Here is a 24,274-nt window from a genome sequence, read left to right on the forward strand (position 1 = left end):
GAATTTTATATAATGTGTTAAAATATTAACTTAGTTCAATGCACGGTTATGGCAATAAATGAAAAATTCGTAAAAATTAGATGCATCTTTGTGATTTTTTTCTATCGAGAAAATTTTAAGATATCGTGTTTTTGCTCAGATTGAATTCTCGAAAATATAATGTAGTATCTAATTTTAGAAAATAAAACAATTCGGGGCTTATTTTCAAGTATAAAAATGAATTATAAAATCGACACTTTAGGGTTAGTCGCCCCCTTAATTAAAAAAAAAAACGTAAAGTGCCTGAAGATTTATGAGGTGAAAAGGATAAGAAAGGATAATTTTCAATAATTGTCCTGGATATAATTATAACACATATTATGGAAATAAATATTTTTGCAGCAAGCGACAGATAATTTTCATAGTCATAAAGGCTTATTTTAAATTCCCAACTTATCGATTACCGGAAATTTTGCAATTTTCGCTTTCTCTTTTACTTCAAACAATCCATTGGCATTACCGAACCAAGAATGTTAACGACAATTAGAATACAAAAGTCCCATGCGGGTTCATAATATTGGCTTATTGATTAATGATTATTAATTTTTAGGCTGTACCTTGAATTATTATTTTTTAACAAAAAATTAAAACCGACTTCCAAGGTAAAAACAAAAGTACTCGTAATATTCTTAAACATAATCTAAAAAGAATCAAATAATTCTTATTCCTTATTATAGTGCCGTCTTCAGACTTCGCCTAAACCTCAACTATTTCTGTACTCAATCTTCGTACTTTTGAAGTCGCTACCAGCCCGGAAAAGTTCTGAGATCCTTGACATAGAACTTACGCTAAGGTAAGCTGGTACCGACTTCAAAAGCATGAAGATTGAGTACAGAAATAGTTGAGGTTTAGGCGAAGTCTGAAGACGGCACTATAATAAGGAATAAGGATTATTTGATTCTTTTTAGATTATGTTTAAGAATATTACGAGTACTTTTGTTTTTACCTTGGAAGTCGGTTTTAATTTTTTGTTAAAAAAATATATAATCATTAATCAATAATTAAGGAGAGGTATATAATATATTCGATTCTCATTATATAATTATGTAATAAAATTAGGTACTTACTTTTTTACTAAATTTCCCTTTAAATAAATGAATCATCCAGGACACATTAGTAAATTACTATGCGGCCGGCGCAGCGGCATGTCTCACCAGACATGCTGTATGTCTGTCTGTCAAGAGTACGGAGTAATCTGATACAATATTTATATCTCGAGATTAAAAAGTTAAGGCGTTTATGATGAATCAGGGGATAGGAGCTATCGAGCTATCCTATAGGCTATAGCTGGTACCTATAGTCTCCTATGTGTGTAGAGAGGATACATTATCTATAACCCTGGTATTTTGAATCTTTATTTTTATAAAATAACTAGCGACCCGCCCCGGCTTCGCGTCGGGTATTTTTATAAAATAATGGCACGCTCCGCCAGAGTGAAAATACCTACTGGGCACATTGATTCCTATTTGAACGTATTTTTTGATAATTGAAAGTAGGTAAGTAATTAATAGTTTTTGATTTGAATAAGCCAGCAAATTGAAAAAGTTCCATTCCATTCACTTAGGTATCCTACGTTGAATACAAATGAAGTATTATTGACTGTTTATATAAAGTTTGTGGAGATTTCTATGGCTACGTAAAAATCCATTGTCTGCCTTCAACGAAAGTAGAAAATTACCGACTCCGTGCACGTACGGCGCCCTCCCAGCCGTTTGTTCTAGATTCTATATGCTTTTTATAATTACTTGGAACGAATTTTCCCTTTCTACGTTTCTGAATACAATAAACAAAATATTCTAGGATTTTCTATATATAAATCTCGATGTTGTGGTGGCTGGACTCCTTTCTACTAGACTCTAGTCGATATCACTCGAGTCACCACCAGAAAAGATGTATATCTATCCACCCATTTCCCTTAGCCTTTTTTAATGAAACACTAAAATAAAGTTGTGAAAATTATAAGGATTTACTTACGTGTTTTTTTTTTTGTAAAAAATCTATTGTATCTAAGGACCTACTTGCATAAGGCAATCTTATATCAAGGTCTGTGCCTAAATCTTCTAAAGCAGTGGTCCCCAACCTTTTTTTCATGCGGGCCACAAACATGTTTTGGTCTTGGTGTCGCGGGCCGCAACAATTTTTTTTAGCAATAACATTCTTCAAAATTTTAAACGATTTAAAAGCGAAAAAAATTAACGACTATCACGACGTAGACTACGTTATTTTGCCGGTGGGTGTGAATTTCAAAATTGTTAACATCACGCGGACAACAAATAAAGGGCCACGGGTTGGGGATAGCGGTTCTAGAGGTTCTAGAGTCAACACAAGTTAAGACCATACTTAATTAAATAAACATAATTTTATACATTACTTAACATTGAGTGGCGATTTGCGACATTATGCACGTAACCTACCGGATATGAATAGGTATCGGTTATTATTGAAGAGATTTTATTTTTTAGATAATGTAAGATATTCCACAAATTAACGAAAAACAGCGCTCTACCAAGTACTTTGGTAATACAATTATAATTTTTTAGGTATATTTTATTTAATAACTACCACTTCGTGATGTACAGGACACAGCTGGTGTGTTTTATCCACATCCTGTACATCACGCTGCATTGATTTTATGAAAAGTTGAAAACTACTATATTTTTTTCAAACACAGCATTTGTGGACACTCGCTCTTCTATTTATTACAACAATGCCAAAAAGAGTAGTAAGCTAATAACTAATAAAATAAAAAAAAATAGAATTAGAATTCTTGAATTGTTAAGTATAATAACTGATGATGATAATCGTAGCTAGGAAGATTCTCAATCGTGTCAGCTTTCCGATAGCGACAACTTGATCAATATCGGTCCATTTGGAAGTCAAACTACGTACAACTTACAACCCTATAATATTCATTATAGTTTAAAAATGTAAATCTCCTATAATCGAATTGGCAGCTGGATTTATGTCTAGGCAGAATTATAGGCCATGCCTATACTCAAAAAAAATTAAATCCGGTCCTGCGAATTGGCTACACCTTAAACAGAGTTAGCAATTTCTTCCTTTACATCGTATTTAAATATTATTGTAATTTAAGTATGTAGATTAATTGAGAGAATTAGGTATGTATGTAAATCTGAAAATAAACGACGTTTATTATTTTCGCTCCAAACCAGCCACTTTTGTATACTCCTGTATACAATAAATTATCGCGTTTTACTAGAAACTACCCCTCGGGGTTTAAATTGTAGATAAGGTGTACATACAAACCGACCCTTTATATAAGGCGGGTAGCGGTGCGCGCGCGCATCAGTATAGATCGCGTCGTCAATCGTCGCTCATGTGAGTAGAGCCTTATTATTGTTTTTTTTAACTGGTGTAGCAAAGTAGTGATTACTGATTTATATAGAACCTTATTTTTTGGGTTAAAACTGGTGCAGCAAAAAATATTTAGTGATTAATTAAGCGTGATTTTCGGTAAAACAAATTATAACATTTACTTATAATATAACTAGTGAACCTAAAAATAGTTTTCAGTTTTGTTTCATAAAAAATTGTTTTATTTTATTTCTAATGATATTTTTACACTAAAGGACTTTAGTGTAAAAATGAAAGAATAAAATTTTGATTTGTCAAATAAATTGCTAAATCCAAAAGTAGAGCGTACCCTATAATTTATGGTGTCTTTATTCTACTTACCTACATAAAATAATCATATTATGTAAATCATAATTTAAATCACCATGACATAATAATTATTATTATAATATTATGTAATGCATTTTCCATTATGACAATATTTTACTAAGTAAATCGGAACACAATAATTTATAATCTCCACTAAAAAAAAACTACTGAACCGATTTTGATGAAATTTTCTAATGGCAAATTTCAGCAAAATCGGTTCAATAGTTTTTTTTTCAGTTGTTTGGGCGTAAAGAGGTAACAGACTGACAGACACACTTGTCCATTTATTATATTAGTTGAGATTATAAATTATTGTGTTCCGATTTTTGAGTCTCGGGAAAGGACATAGGTTACTTTTTTACTTTTCATCCAGGAAAAATGTACGGTTCGAACACAGCGAACTCTACAGTGTGTAACAAAAATAAGTGATAATACTTTACGGTGTGTAGCAGCTCTGAAAGACGAAAAAATTTTTTCACTTTTGTATGGGCAAGGGCCCGAGCGTCACGAGTTTCCCCATACAAAAGTGAAAAAAATGTTTGTTCTTTCAGCGTTGCTACTTTCACAGTGAACTCTCTACAAGGAACACGTACACACCCTAAAGTATTATCACTTATTTTTGTTACACCCTGTATACGGGAGACTTATACACACCCTAAAGTATTGCCACTTAGTTTTGTTACAACCTGTATAATTTGGGTGGTACCTTGTCGAGTACATGCCCCGGGGGCAAGGACACTTTCGCCGGACCGGTCCCGGTCCCAGTTTTCTCTTACGTAATTTTGATCTGATGGAAAGTGGAAGCGATCATACTTAAATATCTACATAACTCCTCATACTATGTGTAATCACTACAGGGAATTCCTTTGCCAGTTGCGACATAACATACAAGGAATATAAGTGCGTATTATCAGAAATCTTCAAATTAACAACCGACCAAATTGCGTCCGTCCGCGTCGTCTAGACGGGCCTACCTATGCAATTTGGTGGGGTTAAAAATGTTACTTACTATTAAATCATTATCGTTACACTGCTTAAATTAATTATCTTATCTTATATCTTTAAACGAGCAATTCTTGTATATAAATATATAATTGGAATCTCGGAATCGGCTCCAACGATTTTCATGAAATTTAGTATATAGGTAGGGGGTTTCGGGGGTGATAAATCGATCTAGCTAGTTTTATTGAATACCGAGCAAAGCTCTGTCACATAGGTAGTAATTTATTAACTAAGTACCTAGGTACGCCTTTTCCGTTTTGATTCTTAAGTAATTATAGTTATTACTTATTACTTATGAAGAGCAATCCATAATAAAAACCTATAATATGTTGATTGGCCATCCCCTATGGATAAAAAAACAAGTACCTATACGACAGTAGGTAAATAAATCATTATAAGATACCCAAACATAAAACAATCAAAAATGTAAAGTAATTAAGATTATGTTCTTGTTTATTAAATATTTGCGGCTAGTCCTTGACATTCACTGATAGATCCTGGATCAGACTTAAATATTTAAAGCATCTAATTAGCCTGTCTGTAGTCTTGTCTAAGACTATACAGAATATAGAGTATAAAAAGACCATTATAATTTTTATTCTAAGCCTCAATGAAATCTAAAATTATGTAAGTTTTACAAAAACTCCTATGATAAAAAAAAACTTTCAGTCCTTATTCTAATAATGACGAAATTCTTTCAGCATAATATTTACTTTAAGTTTCTTTAAAGCCGCGAGCCCGTTGAAGTCTTTTACCCTGGAAATAATTTTAAGGCAAAATTTACCCACGTCAGATAAAAATAGCTTATTTTCGTAGCTCTCCCCAATATTGCCCGACTAGAATGTCACACGTGTGACTTTAGGGGAGGGGGCCAGGCCCCCCTCATTGTTTATTTCCAAACCAACTAGCAACAGACTAGTTATAGCCACGATTAAACTACCATGGTCTTAACCAGACCAGTAGCTTAGACCCTTTCGAAAAAAAAAAAAAAAAAAAAGGCAAAATTTATTAATGTATTAATATTTATTATTAATTTATTATTTATTACAAACGTGTTTATATTATTATTTATATAACATAATATTATTTCAAAAGGCGCTATCTTTGTTTTAATTTCATCTTAAGCTTTCAAAATGTGTTTTCTTCATACTTAATATTGTTTTATTAAAAATTATTATGTTGAGGTTAGTTATAAAGTTACTTTATTTTAAATATTGTGTATAATTTTCATCATCATCATCATCATAATTTTTACAGATCAGTCAAGATGAAGCAGCTCCTCCTCCTCTCCGTGCTGGCGGTTGCGCACGCGCAGTTCCAAAATGGCCGCATCCTGGAACCACCTGTACCCTCGCAGTGCGTGCAGAGGATCATACACGAGAGATACTCCGACAGTGAGTACATCCTTATAGTCACAATAGATCCTCAATGGTCGCAGAAATTCCTTCGTGATTGATCCGCTAAAATCAGTTGCAAAAAATCTAAATCCGTTTACAAACTTGTTATGAATTATGGATGACGTGATGAAAAATTTCATGTTATTTGTGTTAAATTTTTAATAACTTTGTGTGGACTGTGTCCGTGCCTAAACAATAACTATAAATAATAATAAACTGCTTCCAAAATAGTCAAATTATAATAAAGGTAGTCGGTAGATAAATTTTAGATTGACTGATACGACGTCAAAACAACATAAAGATTTTGATTTATCGCATAATATCCAACTTCCAAGCTATATCAGCTACAATATTACCGATCATATTTTAGTTTTTAAAATATTTCAGTTCATTTACATTAAGTATCTACTTAATTAAATTAAAACGATTTACGATACATTTATATCTTAAATGTGGATATTTGATAAGTAATCTTATGCAACCAGAAACAAAATGTCTGATAATTTAATTTTGAACTTTCCTAACATTCTTAAGTTTATCTTTACCATAAAACTCCTGTTACAAAACTAGTTGTTATCTTATATCTGGCATCCGGGAGAGATAGCGGAGACAACATACCTACATTTGAAAAATATATAAAACCTTGAACCATGGTTAAGATTACAGATAGGAAGGAGATGCGGCCGTAGAATGTAGATTTAAATATGTAAATACGTTCCACTTGACGTTAAAAACGATCAAAACGCTCGAAATAGGAGGCATTTTGAGCGTTTTGATCGTTTTTAACGTCAAGTGGAACGCGGGGTTAATATTAACTATTGTGTTCCTAACTTTTTAAAGATACAAAATAGAATTGTAAATCTAAAATGCTTTACTTTTTGGACACTTTTATTAATTTTAGTGGTAATTCCTGTCCGTAATTAATTAATAAGATTCTATAATTAAAATACTCTTATTATACTTATTGATGGATCATTAGTTCCTTTTAGCTCATCCGTAAAAAATCTAGGGGTTCACTTTGATCTAACTATCATGGAGCATTCAAGTACAAATGTTGCGCAAAAAACTGCTTGCCGCCACCGCTTCCGTCAGACGTCTTAGCAATTTCCTTCCTATCCCAACTAAAATTACACTAGCTCAAACTTTATTATTTCCTATCTTAGACTATGCTGACGTGTGTTACAGTGATCTCAGCGAACAGCTCTTATCTTCTATCGAACGCTTACAAAACCTGTGTATCCGCTTCATATTTGGTCTTCGAAAATACTATCATGTATCGGAATTCCGGGCCAAGTGGCTTCCGGTCAAGATGCGTCGGAATACTCACATTTTTCATCTCCTATACAATATTCTCTTCAATCCAAATTCTCCACACCATTTAAAAGACAAATTCACCTTCCTTGGACATAAAAACCCTATTTTCCCTCCCATACCTAATACCACTTACTACGACTGTTCTTTTACCATATCTGCGATACATTTATGGAACGCTCTTCCCGAAACCATCCAAAGATCACCAACAATTAATATTTAAAAAAAACGAGTAAAAGAGTTTTATCTAAAACTGTCATGTTGAGTAGGTATATTATGTATCTTTAATATAAATATTATAATATATATTATAGTAAGACGTATAATATTTATAGTAAGACATTTTGTTTTATATTAATTTAAAGTTGTCTGGAAGAAACCGCTTTCAGCGGTAAGACCGCCTGTTCGTACAGGTTCATATATTATTTTAAATTGTAATTTAGTTTCTAATTTTTGTACAAATAAAGCATTTTCTATCTATCTATCTAGTATCTACTATACATCGCGACAAGCACGCTTGTTTTATTTTATTTGTGACGACAACTGGATTATTATAATTAATATTTTTGGGCATAAGCCCACTACGACAAGATCAAGTTCAAAGTTCGAACTTGACCTTGTCGTAGTAGTTTCTTGAAGCGAAATATAAATGATTTTAGAAATGTGTCGGGGTCAAATTATTTTATAACTCAAATGTGTGGACAAATAATATTAGATATGCATCACTAATTTCTGGCCTTGAATATTAGGTATATTATATCAGATTTGGTAACCTGTATTTTTAATTACATTGCATATTGTTATATAATAATATATAATACGAATTACCAACGAAGCTGACCTGGCTTACATTACGCGTAAGTACTCCCATAGATAATACAATTATTATTAAGTATTAAATAGTAGTCAAACTCAGGTTTGAAACACTGTCAGTCATAATGCATATTATAATATTAAACTTATGATATGCATACATACTTACAAGCTATAAGCGTTTCATAACCAATTTCTTAACTATAAGTATTTAATATTTCGAACTGTTAAGAGTATGTTGTAAGAGCGTCTCCGTTTATTACCTGACTCATAATTTCGCACTCTCTTCCACGGCCCGGATAGCTCAGTCGGTAGAGCATTGGACTTTTAATCCAAGGGTCCAGGGTTCAAGTCCCTGTTCGGGCGGCCTTCCTTTTTTTTAATACTTTTTGTTGTATAAAATGTGGATTTCAAGTTAAAAAAAACGATTAAAATGTTTTTTTTTCAACAGACAAGGGTTACTTCTTTTCATGGCGGGATCCGTCTCTTCGCAACGTCGAATACGACTGGCTAACCGCAAGGAACTACTGTCGCCAGCGCTGCATGGACCTCGTCTCCTTGGAAACCAGCGACGAAAACGAATGGGTCAAAGCCAGAATTACACAAGATAAGGTAAGTCAACAAGATTAATTGATCAGTGACAAATGAGAGTAATTAGAAAAATATGGACTCTGATCTTGGCCTCTTCAAGGAGCCATTATCGCTAATGATGGGCTTGAATTTTGTTTTAAATTTTTTGTTTGTGTTTCTCTACTTATTTAGGTATAACTTTAAAACATAAAAATATTTAACTCTACCTATTTATCAAGTAGCGACTGTTAATCTGCTATATGCAATCTTTCATGAATCAGAATCAATGCTGATGGCACCTGAGTGCATATAATTTAGGCTTATTTACTGGAAAATGACATAGGCCGGTAGCGGTTAAGTGGCATCAGTATTGTTTTTTTTTTTTTTACAATTCTCAACCTTCCTAAAAAGGATGTAAATAAATTACATAAAGGCGACGAGCGACAATCTACCCTTGACACAAATCTGTTCTTCTGTCAATCAGCTTTGTTAGAAATCTCACGCACGCGCCTCGCTTGACCAAAAATAGTCATTATCTACCTACATCATTATCAGACCACATTGTCGGTATCGTTAGGTTCCAGTTGACTTGATACATTGGTAGCTAGGAAGCTACCAATTTATAGTTAGGTACGTCTTGTACCCATGGTAGCATAGGATATGCTACCATGGGTACAAGACGTAACTATAAACAGGGCCCCCGTAAGGGCTGCTAGCGCCTGTGTGCAAAAAAACTATTTTAGGCAAATTTTTTGGGTCCTTGGTTTTGGCGCCCCTAAAGATGGCGATTCGGCGCCCCTAGAGGATGGCGCCCGTGTGCATTGCACACATTGCACATATGGTAGCGGGGGCCCTGACTATAAACACATTAGAATTAGAATAAATGAAAATTTTATTTAAACGCGCATTTTGTGATAATCGCCTGAAGCTCCGTGCATAAAATATGAACCCAGTATTTGTCAAACCGATGTTTCACTATCGCGTGCGATGGAAACAATAGATATACTTACTTAGTTTTACACAAGTTTCGTTTCTCATTGATGTTCTGAGAAGTAAATCGACTTTTTTGAACAGTCATTGTATCACCTTCTACTTTCCCATACATCACTGTTGATATGATAAATGAGGTGGAAAATATCGGTTAGCTTAGCGCGATATGTTCTGCGCATTATGTGTCATTTATGTAATAAATACTTCCTAATTTCTCTTTAGTCTATAATCTAGATGGTTCGATGAGTTCTAGATTATCTAATCTTTTGTATTGGAATATTCCATTTTCACGTTTAGCTCATAAATCATAATGACCAGTACTTTAAGAAAATATAATGAAGAATTATAAAGCTCTTAGGTTGGCTCGACAGTCGACTAGCCTTACCAATATCAACATCGATAAACAAAACCTATTAACAAAGTTTAGCTGTATAAATTACCCTTATATAAATGCATAAATCCTCCTCATAATTGCCTTATCAACTTATGTTTTAGGTGAAATACATCTGGACGTCTGGTCGTCTCTGCGACTTCAAGGGCTGCAACCGGCCCGACCTGCTGCCCAACGAGATCAACGGCTGGTTCTGGACGGCCGAGCTGCAGAAGTTGGCGCCCACCACCAACAGACAGCAGAACGACTGGTCTGAAGGCGGCGGCATCGGCAAACCTCAGCCAGATAACAGAGTGAGTAGCCTTGAGTTAGTGTTATGCGCTATCAGATAATTGATTTACGGATTTATATTTTTTTACAAGTAGGTAATGCAATTACATGTAAGTACGAAAAATGCCGCCTCTTAGATGCTGCTGTAGGCGCAGAGGCATCTTAGAGGGTGGCATTTTTCATCTAGTATGTCGTGTAGGCCGCGGCTTATACGATATGCTTATAAATCCAGGACTAAAGCTATAAAAGTTTATAGGTGTAAGGTCTGCGGGGCTAAAATGCAATTCCTCTCAATCAATTCAGAAAATGAGTTGTCACTGACAAATGTCAAATTAGTACGAATTACGCCAAAACACTCTGATACTGGTGACTCACAAAGGAGCCATTAATAAAAAGAAGAAGAAGAAGACATGAATTGCAAGCAGACTTGCATTTTGGGATTTAAAAAAAATGAATCATATTATGGTTCATACTATGATTCTCCAAAGCGACCATATTAGCCCCGCCATATTAGACATCTGTCTGAAGTCTGATGAGAGATGACCTACATTTTGAATTAGGCAGTGTTGCTATTTAATTTCAGTAGGCGTTTCTAATTACTTTCAGGCTTCATTCAGCCTTTTACAAATTACACACTAATGTAAACACTATCGTATCATATTGACATGACATTACGCCACACAGGAACGTAATGTGTACACGGATGTGCCGCAATGAAAAGGAAAGCGTGTATTTATGGTCGTACACTAAGGGCGTTCCCGCAACACTTTCTACAAACGTGACAAAAGCTCATCTTTATGCGGGCCGCGTGTTATCGTTTGGCAATACTTTCGCAGGCGTGCGTAATCACGCCACCTTGGATTATATCCGGTTTTTGTTAAGTGACAAACGAGTTTTTTTTTACGTAACGTAATTAGGTAATTAGCGATTTGCGTACAACGTAGGTAACGTCAAACGTGAATACATTACTTTTTTTTAACAATGAACAAGGCTTGTCACAAAACTTCTATTAAGAAATGCCAAAATTTGTATGAAATGTCGTGACTAGCTTCGGGATTTGCACGACAGTATATTATATTCTCGATCAAAGTATTTATCGATCAAGGTATATTATATATACCTACTATATATGAAAATTATACATCCATATCCTATACATCCATATACCTACTATATCTCCCTCACTGACAAACTGAGTATAGTATGATAACGACAATAACTTAATAAGTACCAGTACCAGGATAAGGTTTATCAAAGTAACAATATTGAGTTCTTTATCATCTCTCTAACATGCCATTAGGAGATCGACAAACCACCAACGTTAAACAAGAGACCTTAGATAAATGATTGGCCTTGCGCGTCGTAGCTCGCGCGCGAGACCAATCATTTATCTAAGCAAGAGACGATCGTATTTAGTATAATTTAATGACAGATTATGTAATAAATATAACTTAATTGAAAACAAAGAAGCAAGTGCTGTTCAACCGATTTTTATGGCATTTTCACACCAATACAGTAGAAAAAGAGCTAACAGCTACTTTATCGTTACCAAATTCCGTAATCTCCGGCAGCCACATCAAAGCGAGAGATATTTTTTTTATAAGGGGGCAAACGTCACCTGATGGAAAGCGACTACCGTCGACCATAGACACTCGCAACATTAAAAGAGCTGCAGGTGCGTTGCCGCCTTTTAATACGCTCTCTTTTAGCAAGTTCGCAGGTCGTATTGGTCCGGAAATAGTGACAGTTCGTTATAATAAATTATCTTTTTTGAGATATCAACTTTTATTAATTGCTTGTATTGTTTCTAGGAGCTCATCCAAGGAGGAGCGGCGGAACACTGCGTGGCCATCTTGAACAACTTCTACAACGATGGCGTGCACTGGCACGACGTCGCCTGCCACCACGTGAAGCCATTCGTGTGCGAGGAGAACGACGCCCTCCTCAAATACGTCCGCTACACCAACCCCAACTTGAGAGTTTAAACTTGCTTGCATAGTGTCGTGCTGACTTCCTGATGACTACCAGGGCCCAGTAGGCCTACTACGAAACCGTTTTGCGACTCAAACAATCGGACGAGAATGCCGCGTCCTGCTCTAACAACGTCATTTCACGTTTGTTAAAGTAGGACGCAACATTTTCGTACGATTGTTTGAGTCTCAAAACAGTTTCGTGGTACGAGCCCTGATTCGGATACTTCATCGCGCGACATCCAATAAACGCTCGCCGCGCTTGGCATTGACCAATAGCCGCACGGTAGTTTCCGAATGCATGTTGAACGGGAATCGTGAATCGCCCTGCAGGACTGATATTTCTTCCAATCATTCTAAAACGCATCCTAACTACTAACGTATATATCAAATTTCAATATATGCTAGAATTTAGGAAGCGTTTACTTACGCGCAGCATTCAGCATGACACTAAAACCATCCTCTAATAGTCCAGAACAGCTTGTTCTAAAAAGTTGTTAAGAAATTCTTTCACTTTTTATACTAAAACAAAACAAAATGTGCTTTATCAAAAATCGATGGCACAATATCCGACCATATTTCTCGAAATTAAGCAAGCAATGTTTCTAGATGTAAGTTTTACCTCATTTGTATTTATTTATAAAAAAACTTAGGCAGCCGCAACCAAATTTTTTAATTTAAGAATTATTTAAAAATCTAATAAATGACTGCTTAAAATATCATGTTTTTCATTTGCTGTTGAAGTACAAACTATTTTACTAACCTCCTACTAAATGGCCCATAAACAAAAAAATTGTAAAAGCTACATACAAAACATTCATAAGCAGGAATATTTCTAATTTATTTTATATCCTTTTGGAAGTTACAGATATTGAAATGAATAGTTTGCTAAATATTGTTGCATAGGTAATTTCTTAACACTCAGAAACCAAAGACATAAGTTGCAAGACAAAACTGCCACAAGAAGCATGGATACATTTATTAGACAGTAGAGCCTCTGGAAACTTTTCTTTAAACTGGAACTGCAAAACAATTTAATTGTTATTATAAGTAGGTACATAAGGTATTTGAACCATTAATTTGACTGGGAAGTTTAGAACAAATTAATTTGTGACACACATTACATATTATAATATATATTTTATTTACAATAAAAGTAATAAGTATACATAAAAAAGGTAAGTATTAAAAAGGCAGTTATTTAATCCTTTGATCGCAGATTCTTGGAAATTCTAGTGTTATCATGCGCTTGGGGGTTGAGAGGTTTATAACAGAAACAAATGTCTGAGTAATTTAGATTAGTACTTACTCTCTATTAGTTATATCTTCAACAAGGTAAGAAGTTATTGATTCAACTGAAGGTTGCATATCTGATAATGTGTCCAAATCATCTTCAAATTGATCAAGTAAACAGCAAATTCTTTTCAATATAAGGATGAGTAAGACAGCCCAGAAATATTTCGAAACGAAAATCATTTTTTACCCTCGACCATGATAATGTGGTATCCAAACTTTGTTTTGATAGGGGGGTCTGTGTACACTGGACTTGCTACTGTTGATATTGGTAAAGCAAATGCTGCATCTTGAAATGGTCCCACCATAGAGCCCCGGGTCATCCAACCTAGGTCACCGCCTGAACGGGCTTTATCCTCGCTGTAGGCGGCAGCTACATCAGGAAATTTCTGACCGGCTTTTAGTTTTTCCAGGGCTTCTAAGCACTTAGATTGCTTTTCGCAGAGTATGTGACGGACTTTAATGGCGGTGCCACCTTTTTTCTCCTTTCCTGCGGATTCTAAATTTAAAAAAATAATGATTAATCTACTACTACAACGTTCGCGTTTGTCGCCAGTATTTACAAATTCAACCGGCAGTTTATTTACCTTTTGCTTCGCTATTTTTGCCACCACTCGATTTTCCCTTGTCTGCTTGCTTTTTAGGTGGCATTGTAACTTAAAATAATTGAAATTTTATACAAATCAAAAAATGTTTTAATAATACACAAAAGTTAGGTTATATTTACGTTTTGCTATTGTCATGTCTAATGTTGTCACTAACTGTCATGTGTCAAAGTCAAATGTCATAACTGAAATAGACAAAAAGGTATTTTTTACGTACCGGTATTTTCTGGTAGGCAGATAACGGTATTTTCTTTATCGATATCCAGTAATCCAGGGCTTCAAATACCGGTATTTTTTCATAACGTTACTACTTCAAGGGCATAGATAACGGTATGAAAATTTACCCGATACTAGAAATAACGGTAAAAATTGGAATTAATACCGGTAAATGTTATAACGGTAAATAGGATTTATAACGGTAAATATATGTTCCTTGATAACGTTACTTAATTGAATCAGTCAATTTAGTATGCAGTATGCACAAAATTAAACTAGACGTGTCTGGTGACCAGTTATTCCTATAATATATACCTACTGTAGGTATTATAGGAAAAATGACATCTAATAAGAATTACATGATCAGTTCTCAGTATCTTTGTTCAAATGTTACTAATTTATGGTTTGTATAGTAAATTATTGTACACCTACATATTGTGTATTTCGGGTATTCGATAACGTTATGAAGCCCTGGTACAAACAATATTTTTTCCGACTTATATAAATTATTTTGCATCATGCATTCATCCAGGCTCCAGCGTCCTCATCATCACCTACCAATAGTAGTTCGTTTACGAATTAAGATAAAAAACACAACTTTAAAATTCGTTATTATATAATATGTACAAAATTTCATTCACCTACGTTTCCCCATTTTTCGTCAAAAGGGATACAAAGTTTTTGACTAACGTATTAATATATAGATTTATTTTGTACACTGTAGTTAAAAATATTAACACAATTAAAAAAGGAAGCACAAAATTATATGAGAGCATTTACAAAACATGTAGGTACCTATTATATAACACGGAGAATATTTTAGGGAGCGTAGCCCGTCAGATCAGAGGCACTTTGCACATGACGGGGCAGCGCGGACCGGTCAATTTCGCCACGAACGATAGCACAAAGGGAATCCTACAATATGTATTACCAACGCACACCAACGGCAAAAAGACCGCTCCGCAGGTCCCCGGTGGGCTCTGGCGCGGCATGTCCGCGGCTGCCCGCCGTGGATCACACAAACCAGTTTACATGCAGTAACGCAGACGGCGCTAGGCGGCAATTAGCTCTATTCTCTCTATCTCCACTAGAACGAACATCCTGAACTGACTGCCTCCACCCGTCGTGTGATTTGTGTACCTACGCGACGAGGGCAGCTGCAGACATCGATGGGCAGACGCGGTCTTTATTCCTTCGTGGACAAAAAGCCCGCCCCGCCCCATCGTCTGCAAAACAACAGAGTCCGCCCGGCAGCGAGCACACGGCGCATGTGCTGGCAATACATTATAATTTACCCTACAAACCATAAATCTATACTAATATTATAAATGCGAAAGTATCTCGGTCTGTCTGTCTATCTCGCTTTTACGCCAAAACTACTGAACCGATTGTAATGAAATTTTGTACACAGATAGTCTAAAGCCTGAGAAAGGACATAGGCTACTTTTTAACTGGGAAAAAAGGGTTGTAAGGGGGTGAAAATGCGTAAATTTGGTCAAATTAAGTTAGTTCCAAAAATGCAAAACAGATGGCGCCAAGAGTCTCCTAGATCTCGCTATTACTTGCTCATGCGTATTTCTATAAGAGGTGGTACCATGTTGAATTGGATTTTTCGAATCTTTCGATTGTTATACACGTTACTAACTAATAACTCACCTACCAACTTAGATATCAAATTCAAAAACAACAGCGCCAAAACTACTGAACCCATTGTAATGAAATTTTGTACACAGATAGTCTAAAGCCTAAGAAAGGACATAGGGTACTTCTTACTGGAAAAAGGGGTTGTAAGGGGGTGTTTATGCGAAAATTTGTTCAAAACTGTTAAGTTAGTTCCAAAAACTGGAACAGATGGCGCCAAGGGTCGCCTAGATCGCGCTATCGCTTGCTCATATGTATTTCTATAAAAGGTGGTACGATGTTGAGTTAATGTTTTGATTCTTTCGATTGTTATACATGTTATTAAATAACTCAGCGACCAACATAGATATCAGAAACAACAGTCTACCAATAATAAAATATACTAAATAGTTTATGGGTATTGGGCAAAGCTAAAGTTGTGTAATGCATTATGCAGCTAAGTTGTGTAAGTTGTAACGCTAAATAAGCTTGGTATAAAAAAGTTTAATTTTAAAAAAAAAAACGTATTATGTGCACACTACGCGGCTGTTTTGGGTATTTTGATTTAAGGGGTACCAGGGTTTCGAAAAAGCTTTTGACACCAATTTTATTGACACCGCGCGCTATAAACTAAAGTCCACGCGGACGAAGTCGCGGGCAACAGCTAGTTAGTAATATTTGAACAAAGATACTGAGCACTGAACTACTAAGTACTGACCATGTCATCGCCGTGAAACAACGCTTGCGCTGTGTTTCGCCGAGTGAGTGAGTTTACCGGAGGCCCAATTCCCTTCCCTATCCTTCCCTATTCCCTTCCCTTCCCATCCCTACCTACGTCCATGGGCGACGGAAGTTGCTTTCCATCAGGTGACCCGTTTGCTCATTTGCCCCCTTCTTTCATAAAAAAAAAGGACCATCTTGACTTGTTAAGTCAAAGTATCTATCATAAACTTTACGACAGTATATTATAAGTTTATGGTATCTATTATATCCGACAGTATATATTAAGTCTATGATTATATCAGTGTTTTGCTTTTTTCGGTCCATTTTTACTCCAAAACAATAACTACTAACTTTTTATTATTTCTCTATGCATTAAACTCCTAAATGTAGGTAAGCACAAATCTCGCAAAAAACTGGTGCTCGGAAGTCGGAAGTTGGGCTGCGAGTGACATTTGGTGCATTCATCCAGGCTCCAGCGTCCTCATCATCACCTACCAATAGTTGTTCGTTTACGAATTAAGATAAAAACACATCTTTAAAATCGTTATTAAAGCAAAGACGTCCTGTAAAGCCTAGTTAAAGAGTATCATCATGTCTCTGCCTAGTTATTTAGTCTGAGTTTTCAATCTGTGAAAACTGACATTGATTAGTGACAGACGTGACAACTGACAGATGGTCTATAGTCTATGGTAAAAATATCTCTGAAGTCTGACGCTGACAAGTCTTGTTTTGTAGTTTTGTAAAGTGTTTTCACTTTTCCGATTGATTGTAGTTTTTAATTAACGTAATTTGTTTTTACTATGAAGACAAATAATCATTTAAGGTGATATCGTGGTATAAGAACTTTTATTTTGCAATGATCTAATTCTTAGCTTTCGTTTAACTCTACACAGGAGTGACATGTTTTTATGTACGCAATTCTGAATAATATATTTAAAAATTCTTCACAATGGGTATAATGTACGAAAAACGGCCTTTAAAGCGCCCTCGCTTGGGCCCACCCGATGTTTACCCACAAGAACCGAGGCAGAAAGAGGATGAACTAACATCAGCCAATGTTAAACATGGATTTACTACGACACCACAATCTACTGACGAATTTGGCACAGCTAGAAACTTTAACTATTCTGCAAGCAAGGTAAACCAACAATACAATAGCCAGCTGGCTAAATATTGTTTTACTTAATAAAAATTGAAATGTTTCTCAAATGTTTCTGTAGGGTTGCCATCACCCAAATTGCCTTCGCCGGTCAGGCACGACAAAATTCCCGGACATTTGGCCGAAATATGGTTGTTTCTCCGGACACCTCTTAAACAGTAGTTAGTAATTACGATAACGGAAAAACAAAAATTGGCAAGAGCCAATTTTTGTTTTTCTAACAAGAATTTGTAAAAATTTGACTAACTCAAGTCCATGCAAGACACCGTGTGTATGCTTAGCGAGTTTTTATCTTTCGTTTATTGCTGCATGACTTAAAAGTTAAATTTCTCTCATCAAAAGTGTCTGGATTTCACCCGGACGGAAACAGACGGAAAAACCGGCCAGATGGACCCCAGACACCCTTCAAACTAAGACAAATCTGGGGAAATCGGGACGGATGGCAACCCTACTCAAATTACACAAATTAGAATTCTTAATTTATTTAGGCTAATTAGGTACCATATTAACTATCTTACTTATAGATAGGGCAATTCTTCTCCGGAATTCTATCCAAGAAAGAAGAGTTAAACACACTACCTGACTGTGGTAGGAAGAAACAACAAGTCAATCCAAAAGACAACTTTTGGCCTGCCACTGCTCGCACTAAGCCCCAAATTGAAGCTTGGTTTAAGGACTTAGCTGGTAAACTGCTTTATTTTTCTTATTATTATAGTGAGTTTGTGTTTTATGAATCTATTTCATTAACTACAATTTACTTGTCATTTTTAAAGGAAATAAACCACTTTCACAATTGGCTAAAAAGGCACCAAACTTTAATAAGAAGGAAGAGATTTTTATAACATTAACTGAATATCAAGTGACTATGCCAAGAGCAGCTTGGTTCATTAAATTGAGCTCGGCGTACACAGTTGCTGTTTCCGAGGCTAAAATTAAGAAGAGGCAGCTTCCTGATCCTACAACAGGTAAAATTGTGGTTGATTTTACCATAGCAATAGGATAAAAACAGTAACATGTTGATTTGTTTGTAGTACATAGCATAAAATTCAATAATGCTAAAATAGCAAGAAGTTTGATTTATTATGCCCCAAAAGTTTTGCAAAGAATCTAACTGATGTTAGTGTTCCATTTATTTAATTTGACGACCTCTGTAGCTCACTGGTGAGCGCGTTGGTAGCTCAAGCCGGGGGTCGCGGGTTTGAATCCCGCCGACGGAACAAAAAGTTTTCAATGTTCCCGGGTCTGGATGTGTATTAAATATATGTATGATATAATAAAAATCTTAAATATATGTATAGTATAAAAGTATTAAATATATTTCCGTTGTCTGGTACCTGTAACACAAGTCCTTTAGGTACTTAGCACAGGGCCAGACTGACGTGGTGTGAAGCGTCCATAGATATTATTATATTATTATTATTATTAATTTATTCAATTCACTATTGTTGTTATATTATGTCTATTTTTCACACAGAATGGACCAGTACTCTCATAAAGTTTTTGAAGGATCAGATTCCGAAGTTGGCTGAGTATTATCAAAGTGCTGTGCCGGGGAATATATCAGATAAGACACCACCCTCTCAATCAGGTAAATATATCTTAGGACTTACACTTGAATAACACCTAAGTAGCACATGTGCTTTAAGTCTGGCCATAGATGGACCACAAGTTGCTGTCGGGAATGAGTCAGGTTGTGATGAAGTTGTACACGACTGCAACATTACTACATCTTGCAGTCGACCATACATTACCTTTCTTGTTCGACAGCAGAGCGACTGCTACGACTGCTGCTTGAGCAGTCCGTGTATAGCAGATATGAATTTAGTATGGAAACTGCAGATCACCTTGCAGCGACCACATCTCGCAGCGGTCCTCGACTGCAAGATGCGGTCCATGTATGGCCTACCTAAGTTGACAACTTTTATTATTGTAGCAAGTATTTAAGGCAAATGTGGTTACATTCCATAAATTACAAAGGAATATAAATGTGCCTCTGCTAAATAATAATATGTGTCTGTGTTTTTAGGTCAAGGAACACCAAATCACAATATATCAAACAGCTCTCAAGGAAGTTCAACACCTAACAGCTCAAATGTGCCACCTTCAATGCATTCACCAGGAAATACAAGTAATTATACCATTTACTCTATATAACGTATGAAACTTTTTTAAGCTTTGGTGTTCAATACAATCATATTTAGGAGTGTTTAACAAAGATGAAAATTTTGGGTAATAAAAGTACTGTATTGCTATTTTATGGCATCATAATATATCTCTTATACAACTTCATTATCCATACATAAAAATTTCATCAAAAACTTTCTTATTTTACTAATCAAGGCCTTGGATCATCAACCCCCAATGCAAGTGAGAGTACAGATTGGAGGCAGGCACTAAAACAGTGGAACTACTGTTGTAGACTTGCCAGATATCTTTTGGACGAAGGGCTGCTGGATAGGCATGACTTCCTCACATGGATCATTGAGTTGCTGGATAAGAGAGCAGCTGACGATGGTCTTTTGAGGTAAGTGGCTCAATATTCAAGCTTAACATAATATGAGCTTAAGGGCCTTACAAATGTATAAACATACAAGCTCCGTTCGCCGCGGACATCCTCGTCCAGCGTCTCAGACGCATTTGTACTTCTGATTAATATCAGAAGAATCATGAACATCATATATGTCATATGAACATATATTTGTGCGTCCGCGGCGCGCGACCGTCTCAGCTAGTAGAGGAGTCCACACCGCCGTTTTTCCATACAAACGCTGTCCCCAGTTTCCTCTCTGGATAATGCCGGTAGAGCTATGATTTTTTTCCTGAATATCTATGGCCACTATTAGCCCTATGTTTTCTGTTTTTTCATAATTTTATTATAAAAAGGAAAAGAACGTCCAAAAACCCAAAAAAATGGCCAGATTTTCCTCTGGTTTCAAACACCCAGAAAAGAAAATTGGCTAGAATATACACAAAAATAAAACATAGGAACACAGTTCAAGTCTTGCTTTAATTCTTAATGAAAAAAGTATTTAAATCAGTTAAGTTTTGGAGAAGGAATCAGCGGACAACGAATCAAAGATTTTCTGTTCTTTTATTAGAACTTTTGTCGTATTGTCTTTATCGCGCTCTGCGGTGGGAGACTTGAGATTGGTGAGACAGCAATACATTTTCAAATACCTATTTTCAATTTCTCTCGCCCCTGGTGTATCCTCTTAAAGTTATAGAAACTTATCTATTATTATTGAGCCATTTTTTTGGTTTCTCTCTAAAGCAATGTTATCTGCCAGACAATTTGTAAAACTATTCCTGGAAGATATGATTGGGATCAAAAGTTAGTAAAGTATTCCTTATACTCTACTAACTTTTGTCGCTCTACATTTTTAGGTTATTTTTACCATTGGCGCTACAATACATGTCGGAGTTTGTCTGCTGTGAGAGTTTATCGCGAAGGTTAGCGACGTCGTGCGCCAAAAAGGCCGCGACAATATGTTCAGTGCTCTCTGACACTACCCTCCGCACACTCAACCAGCCTGCGGTGTTTAATAAGGCTGATAGAAATGGCGGTAAGAGACAAAAATTTGCCTTACATTATATTTTATCATAATATAAAACATATTTTCATACAATACTTGTTAGTTTATAAAATGTGGTTTTTCCTTTAGTCCTAATAACTGATTGTTCGTTGTTTATTTGGTATTCATAACATCATACTCCTTTTTTACAAATACAAAATATTAAAGAGATAATGATAGGAACCATTACCGAACATGGGTTATATGGTCACTAAACCTTACTGTACAAACAAATTACAAGAGCTTTAATTCTTGACAATTTACTTTTAGATCTGAATGCAGCACCCATGTCTCCGGCGGTTGACGGTGATGTAAAACCAAATGTGTCACAAATAAAACGGTCCGCGACACCAGCAGACCAGAACCATGGAACACCAAACCCAAATCATTCCATCGGAACACCCAATCCCAACCATTCCATGGGAACACCAAACCCTAACCATTCCATTGGAACGCCAAACCCCATCGGTACACCAAACCCCTCTCAACCGATGGACATGCAGATAAAAGAGGAGAATGAGTCTCCAGCTAGAGATGTGAAAGGAACATTGAATACTGTGATCACAGCGGCATTGAATCCTGTGCAAGTGGGTTTTGGGGAAATATTGAACTGCTCTTTCCATAGAGATGTTATTATACAGTTGGCTACCATCTTGCAGGTAAATACATGCTCTTTTTTTGTTTGTTTGAACGCGCTAATCTCAGGAACTACTGGTCCGATTTGAAAAATTCTTTCAGTGTTTGATAGCCCATTTATCGAGGAAGGCTATATATTATCACGCCACATCAATAGGAGCGAAGATACAGAGAAAAATGTAAAAAAAAACGGGAAAATATTTGAAAGTGCATAAGCACTTTCAAATGTTATTTGGCACAGATATTGAGTAGACCACGTGATACATAGGCTACTTATTTGCGGAAAATGTACGGTTTTCGTGAAATCCGTAATTTACGCGGGCGAAGCCGCATGGAACGTAAAGTCATATATAATATCCTTCTACAGATAATCTGCATAGAATGTCCCACGGCTATGGTGTGGTCGGGGTGCGGGTCGTCCATGCAGGGCTCGCCGCTCGACTATCTGCCCCTACCGCCCTCCGCGCTGCCCATGCCGCAGATGGACTCCGAAGTCACTGAGGAACATAGGAAGATGGTAATATATAATATATTGCAGTGCTATAACATAACCTCACCTGTATAAACCTCATGTGCCCAATGTTACGGCCAAAATGTGAACAAATAGCCGATCCCAGGTTTGAGTACTTACATTAAACATATGCTTAAAGAACCTAACTCACTTTGTGTAGTAGAGTAATGATTATGTTCACATGCCATCACATATCTCTCATTCTCACAATAATTTCTTATTTCTTTTCGCAATCGATCTATCTACCCGTGCAAATTACTTGTAGGACAAATAGTACAAACACAGTTTTGAATAGCCAACATATTGTTGTTTTTTTTATGAAATAAGGGGGCAAACGAGCAAACGGGTCACCTGATGCAAAGCAACTTCCGTCGCCCATGGACACTCGCAGCATCAGAAGAGCTGCAGGTGCGTTGCCGGCCTTTTAAGAGGGAATAGGGTAATAGCGGTAGGGAAGGGAATAGGGGAGGGTAGGGAAGGAAATAGGAGAGGGGAAGGGAAATGGTAGGGGATTGGGCCTCCGGTAAACTCACTAACTCGGCGAAACACAGCGCAAGCGCTGTTTCACGCCGGTTTATTCTGTGAGCCCGTGATATTTCTCCGGTCGAGCCGGCCCATTCTTGCCGAAGCGTGGCTCTCCCACGTTTTAAAGGAGCAATCGTTTTTTTTATATAACTGACTTAAATCTTGCAGGTGTATGAAGCAGAGCAAGAGATAGCTGCCAGAAGCAAGAAGGCCGAAAGTAAATGGTGTACTGATAAATGGCAGACTAGTTCACAAGGTGATATAATGTATATTGAAATTACATTCTTGTCAACTTATTGAGAATAATAAGTATAGATAGAGTTCTATAAACAACAAAGTAAAAGTAGCGTAGTACACATACGTGTAAACGTGTGTGTGCGGCGTGCGTAGTTTTGGACGTGTGTGTGCGAAGTGCCTCAGATACAATAAAGGATGTACTGTATTTTTATTGTTAAGTTAATTTTACTTTTTAGCCCGAGTTTTGGCGGTCCTAGAAGCATTAGATCGTCACTGTTTCGACAGAGTAGACCCAAATAACAATTTGGATACGCTGTACAAAGAAGTGTTCGCCAACTGTACGCCACCTAAAGATTCGAATCTTGACCCTAAAGACCCGGTAAGTTGTTAAAATACAAAACAAATATGAAGGGTTTTCCAATAGGGACTTGACAATTTTGAATTTAGTTTGTGGACGCACCCTTTCACTTAACATCGAACTGTAAACTGTTACTGTCATTTTACTCATTAGACATAACATTTTTATCATGGTGAAGTACACGAACGAACAACGTCTGCAAATCTTAAAAATTTACTATAGAAATTTGGAGTCGGTGGCCGCTACTTTAAGAGCGTTAACTCCGATTTTTTATTGTAATTCTCGCCCTAGCAGACAGACAGATTGGCCATGATTACGGATTATTTTGGACCGAATTAAAAGATATGGACTTGGACAGCATGAGGGTTCAATTAGGACGGCA

The 24,274-nt window shown here is 36.2% G+C and overlaps 3 protein-coding genes and 1 non-coding gene across 8 annotated transcripts in view; 3 read left to right on the plus strand and 1 right to left on the minus strand.

Annotated features, from left to right (window-relative positions):
* Nucleotides 1-3,360: 3,360 nt before the first annotated feature.
* Nucleotides 3,361-12,549, plus strand: LOC121729759. Its single transcript, XM_042118376.1, has 5 exons — nt 3,361-3,378; nt 5,983-6,119; nt 8,698-8,858; nt 10,302-10,490; nt 12,279-12,549. The coding sequence occupies exons 2-5, from the start codon at nt 5,993-5,995 to the stop codon at nt 12,450-12,452; spliced, it is 651 nt and encodes a 216-aa protein (XP_041974310.1). The 5' UTR covers nt 3,361-3,378; nt 5,983-5,992; the 3' UTR covers nt 12,453-12,549.
* Trnak-uuu lies at nt 8,540-8,612 on the plus strand. Its single transcript has one exon. It is a non-coding gene; the product is annotated as a tRNA-Lys (tRNA).
* Nucleotides 12,550-13,287: 738 nt separating the features above from the next.
* LOC121729396 (peptidyl-prolyl cis-trans isomerase NIMA-interacting 4) lies at nt 13,288-14,458 on the minus strand. Of its 2 annotated transcripts, XR_006035961.1 has the most exons (3): nt 14,318-14,458; nt 13,747-14,229; nt 13,288-13,459 (listed from the first exon to the last, which is right to left on the minus strand). XR_006035961.1 is itself a non-coding variant. In XM_042117898.1 (2 exons), exons 1-2 carry the CDS (start codon nt 14,379-14,381, stop codon nt 13,910-13,912), a joined length of 384 nt encoding a protein of 127 aa, XP_041973832.1. In that variant the 5' UTR covers nt 14,382-14,458; the 3' UTR covers nt 13,621-13,909. The 2 variants fall into 2 exon arrangements, 1 of the variants encoding a protein (XP_041973832.1); XM_042117898.1 differs by lacking the exon at nt 13,288-13,459 and having other exon boundaries at nt 13,621-14,229.
* A 3,154-nt stretch (nt 14,459-17,612) lies between these two features.
* LOC121729910 (mediator of RNA polymerase II transcription subunit 12-like) overlaps nt 17,613-24,274 on the plus strand; it is a 39,228-nt gene continuing 32,566 nt past the window's right edge. For all 4 annotated transcript variants that reach the window (XM_042118612.1, XM_042118614.1, XM_042118615.1 and 1 more), the window contains exons 1-11: nt 17,613-18,032; nt 18,578-18,737; nt 18,827-19,018; nt 19,528-19,641; nt 20,080-20,181; nt 20,394-20,577; nt 21,438-21,616; nt 21,896-22,284; nt 22,629-22,778; nt 23,466-23,553; nt 23,771-23,913. In XM_042118612.1, the coding sequence (XP_041974546.1) occupies nt 17,844-18,032; nt 18,578-18,737; nt 18,827-19,018; nt 19,528-19,641; nt 20,080-20,181; nt 20,394-20,577; nt 21,438-21,616; nt 21,896-22,284; nt 22,629-22,778; nt 23,466-23,553; nt 23,771-23,913 (1,890 nt within the window). In that variant the 5' untranslated portion in view covers nt 17,613-17,843. The remainder of the gene's footprint in view (nt 18,033-18,577; nt 18,738-18,826; nt 19,019-19,527; nt 19,642-20,079; nt 20,182-20,393; nt 20,578-21,437; nt 21,617-21,895; nt 22,285-22,628; nt 22,779-23,465; nt 23,554-23,770; nt 23,914-24,274) is intronic.

The sequence above is a fragment of the Aricia agestis genome, chromosome 8, assembly GCF_905147365.1.
Source record: "Aricia agestis chromosome 8, ilAriAges1.1, whole genome shotgun sequence".
Classification (NCBI taxonomy): Eukaryota; Metazoa; Arthropoda; class Insecta; order Lepidoptera; family Lycaenidae; genus Aricia; species Aricia agestis.